This window comes from Pollicipes pollicipes, unplaced genomic scaffold (genome assembly GCF_011947565.3).
Source record: "Pollicipes pollicipes isolate AB1234 unplaced genomic scaffold, Ppol_2.1 Scaffold_7231;HRSCAF=8579_pilon_pilon_pilon, whole genome shotgun sequence".
Lineage (NCBI taxonomy): Eukaryota > Metazoa > Arthropoda > Thecostraca > Pollicipedomorpha > Pollicipedidae > Pollicipes > Pollicipes pollicipes.
The window spans coordinates 17,354,855-17,362,205 of NW_023597034.1; the positions used below are offsets into that span (position 1 = coordinate 17,354,855).

The window sequence follows — 7,351 nt, forward strand, 5'->3', positions numbered from 1 at the left end:
GAAATGCCGCTCAGACGGACCGAGGGACGAACCAAGCATCACTCTGATGTAGAGGGACATGCCACAGACAGAGGGGTAGCGCCTCCGATGGATAGAGGGGCGTACCGCGAACGGACAGAAGGAAGCACTACAGGTCGACGGACTGCGCACCAGCCACGGGCGTTCTAAAGACGCACGGAGGGGAGGGGTGTATTGCTCGCGGTTGGTCACTAAATTCAAGTTGGGGGAATAAGCGTGAATGTGCAGAAAGGTGCACTGCAGACAAACAGAGGGTGTTTTTCACCCGTATAATGCTTGCCACACACAACCAGAACCGCAAGTGTGTCGTCTATAACGACATTCATTCACCGGATCTACTAGCAGCAAGCACTGTACTCACTCAAGGAAACACTGAACAAAACGCTGGAGGTTCTTGGCATTGATTTTGCTTTTCAGCCGCTGCTGAAAGTCCTTGATGAGCTTCTCTCTTGTGGATGGATCCATGTCGCCATCAAGTTGCTGGAAACGCACATAATGACGTCAGTGGATGAATGGAAATGTCGGGCTGGTTGAGGATGCGTGATTGCAATTGCCTTAGGGCTGCCAGCGTGTGAGATTTCACTTTTTGATGTAAATTATTCTGCTGGTGTTGTTTGGAATAATTCAAAAACAGCATCGATTACCGCGGTCGGTACTCACAAGACAGTCAAGAAATAGTTACATATCTGGAAGCACTGAAGGCTGAAATGCAGCTAAGACAAACAAGAAGTGGCCTTTTCGTTGACGACACGATTGGACTACACCCAATAAATGACCAATCACATGATTGGTGGCAAAGGCTTTTTAGCTGCTTATACTGTTGCTAGCGTTTTTACACTGAAACTTTTATTCCGTTCTATAAGCTGAAGTAGCCACACACGGTGGTCGCTCCGTGGAGATGCTCGGTGCAATACTACTCCTGTTGCGTTTCGTGACAAAAATATTTGCTGACCATGCATGTCTACAAAACAAACGCGCATGTTCCTTAAAAGGCAGAAGTAACACCTCTGAAAAGGCAGATTGAAAATGTTGCATGTCCATGTTGCATGTCTGCGTGCGCAAGACAACTTCGTCGATGCCACCACGACGATCCAAACGCACCACGTGCCGCGCCGTGGTGCGTCGGCTGCGGCGGCGTCCTCCACCGCCCGGCCGGCCGGGACCTTACCTCGCCCCCTCCAGGTCAGCACAGACGCCGCGCCAGGGACCGGACTACGCCCCACCACCGACACACAAGGACAGACCAGACCGCCAGCGCTAGCGAGCAGCAGCAGCGGCGGCGGACGCGGCGGGCGCGGCGGGCCCACGGACAAGCGGCCCCGGTCAGGCGTCAGTGGAAGCCATGCGGCGGCAGGCGGGGCGCCCGGCCGCTGTACGTTACCTCCTCCAGGGTCTGCGGGAACCGGCAACAGAGAAAACACGAACAGTGGTCAGTGTGCGGCCACGGCGGTGGCGGGCGGTGCGACCGTGCGGGCCGCACACCGCCGCCCCCGGCCGAGAGCGGTGCGGAGTGCGAGGTGCGCTCGGTGCCACGACTCATGCGCCGCACGCGCCCGGCTCGACCCCGCTGCTGTGTGGAACGACGCGGCCCTTTGGCGTGTTCGGAGCCCGGCCGTGCGCTGGTGGGTGACGGGCACGACGGGCTATTTTCGACACGGCTGCCCCGTGACAGGCACGGGATTGTCGTCGCAGCCGTAAGGGTGTTCGTGCGGCTCTGGGCCGTGTCTTCAGACCGTGTTGTCCGGAGTGACTCGACTTTCAGGGCTGCCTGAGCTCCAACATTCAGGTACGCCTCTCTCCGCGGAGCCGCCGCAGGTAACAAGCGACTAGGTTTGACCTTTCCACCGCGCTACGTCGTCGGATGATTAAGGTGTGTGAGGAAGCCTGCGGTGAGTGAGCTTTAGTGTCGTTTGCGCAAGATGGGATTTGAATCCGTGATCCAAGATTTAACTCCTCGGATGGATCTCCATCCACAAGAATCCCTCGTGGACAGAAGCTCAACCACTTTGATTAATGTACTAGGAAGCAATGTGCTTGAACGCAGGGTCAACGGCTAACTACATCGATGAATGCACTGGAAAGTCTTGTGTATGGGTTCAAAGTGTTAACATGGACGGACCATGTAGAGCCGGGTGCTTTGCGTAGGCAACATTTCCCCTCCCAGCTGGAAGTGACCCGGGCCCCCCAGATGGGCCACGGGAAGGGGCCCCGGCGACACGGCGTCACGACAAGGGCACATCTGTGCCACAGCGACCGCACGCGGCGGCCACACCGGCCAGCGGCGGTGCCCAGCACTAGCACACACGGATACGACAATGAGCTGCAGCGCAAGCCAACACAAAACAAACCGTCGACAGAGCCACAAGGCTGGTAAGCCTCGCGAACACCCAGCGGCAGGTAGTCACGAAGCGCATGGGGCAAATAGCGCCGTGTCATATACGCCGTGTCATATACGCCGTGTCATACACGCCGTGTCATATACGCCGTGTCATATACGCCAGCAAATGGGCCATCGGACCATAGGCTAGCGGCCTATCGAAAACACACTCAGCAAGGCATGATAATGCACTTAAAATGAGCTGAAAAAGCAGTGTCACCGTCAAACTTGCATTAGCAAGGCACAAGCTGTTTGTTTTTCTGGCGGACTGCACGAAAGGCTCGCTTGCTAACGTAGCTGATGGCCAGGCATTATAGATAACGTAAGCGGTTCAGCACTTGCCTTTGACGGCACAGCGTACGTTTCCCAAAGAAAAAATCATGAGACATAGCTCACAGAAAGCGGGTTACCTCGTAGATAATATATGATATCTGAGGTAAGGAAAGAAGAAAAGCGTAGAAACGCAATATTTCCATGTGCACGAAGTGGGAAGCATTTAAAGAACTAACGGTAGAGGTGGTAACAGCAAACCCTTTGCTCCAAACCCCACGATATCTATACGATCTAAAAAGAAGTGCGATTGCGACAGCCCGATTACACCAGAGAAACGCATCGCTCATGTGGCAACAGCTTTGGTCGAGCGTCAGCGCTTATAAGATTGAATTATTTTTCCACAATAGCTAACGCAGTTTAGATAAACACAAACCCTGCGTCGCGAACGCCGCCCAGAATGAGGACAACGAGACGACAGACACCGCGAGCGCGTCACGACAAAGCCACACTTAGCCAAAGTCACCAGGCTCACAACATCGACACGTTCAAACGAATGCCCTGAGCGGCCGACGATACTTACGCTGCCGAATCGGTGGAACACCAGGTACTGCTCGGCGCTTGGGTGGTGGCCGATCGAGCTCAGCTTCCAGTTCATGAACTGAAAGTCACAGATCATCAACAGATTAGCAACACAAGTATCTTTGCGACAATGTAGCGATGCGTTTTGAAACTGGGTGACAGCGACGACATCAAGGGAATTTGTACGGAATTTGGCATGCTGCAGACGCGGCACCGTTTGTCAGAAAGACAAAACTGGCAAAGGTTGACGGGAGTCGCTTCATCCGTGATGTAGGCGTGGCTGCCACATTGTAGGTGCAAACGGAGCCAAAAAGGCACCTTAGGAGCATTTTACTCAACCAGAAATGGAATTCAACACCGAAGCTGACGCAGTGCTACTTTGCATGCCTTCTGCTGAGATGAGCGAGCACTTAGTTCGATCAACAGGCGCAGGTGGTCCGTTCAGGTACATGACGCAGTGCGTTGCTCTTTGCTGAGCGTGTTGCATCAGCCGGGGGCAGCTGGCGGGCGGCACCCCGCCACCCCCCCCCCCCCCCCCCCCTCCTCCAACGCCAGACCAGCACCCAGCACCACTGCGGCGGAGTCCGTTCTGACGCACGGGGCGCGTGATGACTTGTACATGCTCAAATCGATTTCAGCATGTCACACACATTCAAATTAATGTTCGATTCCGACCGACGAAACGGGACTACTGCGGCATAACCAATAAGTCCGTTCTAAAGTGAAATGATCAACAAGCTAAATACGCGCTCAATACGCACTAACTCAGTGGAAGAAAACACCATCACGAGAAAACGTGACTTCATCTGGGCCATATCGCAAAATTGTCCAATGGCAAGTCGTACTTGCCAACTCATTGCTGTCAACCCAAAGAAGCGGCACAGCCTTGACGGCAATTTACATCTCCAAGGGAATCCAATGCTATCATCAATCAGTTCAGCTGAATCGCCACTCAGGCCTGCCGCCCAGGGACCACGCGCAGCGGCCCGATACAGCGGCGGCGCCCCTCCCCATCTCTGGCCGGGCTGCAGTTGGCACCCCGCCAACTGGCGGCCGTGGCCGCGGGCTGCGTACTGCATAGCGCGGAGCCACGCCGGCTCGGCCTTCCCGTAACAAGCCGGCAGCCGGTCTGGCTGACAATGCACCGCTCACAGTGCAGCAAGCGAGAGGCCCGGCGAGACAGCGACAGTCTGCGGTCCTGACCAGCAGGCGACCTCCGGAGCGGCAGTGTACGGTGTGGGTCAGGGAGTTCAGGCGGCAACAGTCTGCAGTTTGAACCAGTGAGGGCCTCACACACATAACTCTGCAGCCTGAAGCAGCAAACGTCTCCCATTGAAACGGACCGGGCCAGTGAGTGGTCTGTAGTCTGGGCAATGACGGCAGGCAGTCCGGATCAGCTAGCGGCTATCAAACGGCGGCAATCTGCAGCCTGAATGAGCTAGCGGCCCTCAGACTGCGATTGCTGATGTTAAGACAATGTAGTCTGGACCAGCGAGCGGTCTTCAGACAGCAATGGTCTGTATTCCAGACCAACAAGGGACCATCAGACAGCGATTGTCTAATCTGGATCCACGGTAGGCCCTCAGACAGTGATACTCGGCAGTTCAGACTATAGGGAAGATCTAGGAGAGCGACAACCTGCAGGCTGGACCGGAGCGATCGGATATCAGACCGAACCTGTCCTTCATGTGGCTCCGGAACGTGTTACTCATTCATTGAGACTGTAAGAGATCTAAGAAGAATGTGACATAGTATTCAGATTTATATTCAGGCCAACTAATCGGAGCTTTCAGCCAGAACGGTCTACTTAGGTCTACTCCTGAGTCGCCTACATTTTCAAACGAAATTCGACTTTGACGGCTAGAATACCTGGTCGATTCCAGAGTCGACTCCGACCTTTCACACAGGTAAGCATGCGTCTGCTTTCAACAGCGATAGCCCGTAGTCTAGATCTGCGAGAGGCCCCGCCAGACGGCGATAGGCTATAGTCTAAACCATCGAGCCGCGCTCAAAAGTAATTTTCTGTGGCAATACAAGCGAGAAGATGGCAAGATCGCACAAAAGACCAGTTTGGGCCTACGATAGATAGCATACTACCAGCATACTGGGAAGCCGGGCGCCAAAATGAGGCCCAGGAGGCACACCCCCACAGCATTGGCGGTACCCAGTCATAGCACACCACCACACCCTCCCCCGTCCGGTCTGTGGCCGTCAGGCTCGCACACTCTACCTTGTCGTTGAAGTACTCCATGATGCCAGCCTTGGTGGAGGTGCAGTGGACCAGAAGGAGGCCCAGAACACGGTCCGGGTATGCCAGCCCGAAGCGGGTCAGGATGTTCGCGCCGGCGCCCTCCGCCAGGCCGATCACCATCTTGACCTGCAGCGTGTCCAGCACCTGCACTAGCTCTTCGCCCAGCTGCTGCATGGTCGGGTACCGGAAACTGCGGCGCACGCGACGCGGTCACTTCAGAGCTCGGGCCCCGACGCTACCGCCAGCGGCGGAGCCCAGGGCCCATCGGCCGCACAGGTGACAAAGACAGAGCATCGCCGACAGAGCGTTTCACGGTGTACAGTCTGCAGAGTTCATGAGCAGCAGCGTGAGGGCTGTGCACTCACGTGGTGTCCAGGAGAACCACGGATCTGACGCAGAATAACCAACATGGCGGGCAAACTTTATACGGGATGGAAATTGTTACGGGATGTTGGCTGAAAGACTCTCTGTCTAAAATCTCAAGAAGGCATGGAGGAACACCGGAAGCATAAGGACAGCTGTGGCATTGAGAGCTGTTACTGACGATGCGAAGAGATTAAATGATGCTCATCGCGTGCAGTTTTAATGGTGCCGTCCATCTAGGCTATAACAAAAATATCTAACAACAGCTTGCCCGGAAACATGAAACAAATCACCCAGATTACGGCAAAAGCATTTGACGGTCGCTTATCAGGGAACACGCCCAGTCGCCACTGTTTTTGCGATCGCTATCAGACAACTGTTCCATATCCCGCACTCATGGAGGTACGGAGAGGCCGGTGGTGCGAGCGACACTCTGCATGTGTTCACGCAGCAAAGCGTCAGCAGCCGTGCCAGCCTGTCCATCGGTCGAGCCGACCGAGAGCTGACCGGGAGCTGACCGGGAGCCGACCGGGAGCCGGCCGGGAGCCGACCGAGAGCTGACCGGGAGCCGACCGAGAGCTGACCGGGAGCCGGCCAGCCGAGCATGACCCCGGCCGGCCGGCGGAGCGTCACAACAGCTCGCGCTATTGTGCCGGCCGAGCTCGGCAGAGCGTGTCCGCTCGACCGAGCCGCGCCCCGGCCGCCTACACGGTGCGCCATTAGTCCGGCCGGCCGCTTGACGCTATCGACTGGCGAGCGCGCACCGGCCAGGCGCGCGGCCGAGGGAGCTCGAGCCGGCCCTGCCCGCCTGACTGACGCGTCGGCGCTGAAGATGCGACCGGCCCCGGACGGAGGGCTCTCCGCCGGCCACTCAGCTCGCGCCCGGTCGCTCAGCGGCGCCCGTACGCCGGCGCGGGGTGTGTGACGCAGTCCGAGCCGACGGCCCACACGATCGGTGCGTGTGTGGCGCGCTGTGCCCTGTGATACGCCGCTATCGTCCGTGACCGCGTGCCAGCTGGGGCGCGCCGCGTGCTAATCGATGTCGGCAGCGACAGATGCGGCGCACTCTACCGCCGCAGATTAACGGCGCGGTCCATGAACAGACGGTCAGCCGGTATCTCCAGCGCTCACACGGGACCCGCCCACTAGCACCGGCCGGTGCGACACAGACTCAGACGGCGCTGCTGTCCAACTGATGGCGTTGTGGGGGGATGGGAGGAGAGCAGCAGTCAGATGATCAAGCGAGGCGCGGCACCCAGCCCCGCGGTACGCCGAGGTCTCGGTTAAACGCCACCTGTGAGGTGCCGCCGGGGAGCGAGCCAACAAGCAACGCAGGTCACCAGGTGATGCGCCAGCGGGAACCGAGCCCCCAATCTCTGGCGCGGATGTATTGGAGTCACATCCGAGAGACCCGTATACAACGGACGTTCGAACATCTTAGGAACTGCCCCTAATCATGGGGATGACATTGGGACTTAGAGGGCGCACCA

At 57.1% G+C, this 7,351-nt stretch overlaps 1 protein-coding gene across 4 annotated transcripts in view; it reads right to left on the reverse strand.

Moving 5' to 3' along the window:
* Positions 1 to 360: 360 nt before the first annotated feature.
* Positions 361 to 7,351, reverse strand: part of LOC119109432 (uncharacterized protein ZK1073.1) — a 47,846-nt gene continuing 40,855 nt past the window's right edge. For 3 of the 4 annotated variants that reach the window (XM_037233044.1, XM_037233048.1, XM_037233047.1), the window contains 4 exons: positions 5,478 to 5,688; positions 3,249 to 3,326; positions 1,400 to 1,411; positions 361 to 498 (listed from right to left, as the gene is read on the reverse strand). In XM_037233044.1, coding sequence (XP_037088939.1) covers positions 376 to 498; positions 1,400 to 1,411; positions 3,249 to 3,326; positions 5,478 to 5,688 — 424 coding nt within the window. In that variant the 3' untranslated portion in view covers positions 361 to 375. The remainder of the gene's footprint in view (positions 499 to 1,399; positions 1,412 to 3,248; positions 3,327 to 5,477; positions 5,689 to 7,351) is intronic. The other variant, XM_037233046.1, reaches the window with a different exon arrangement.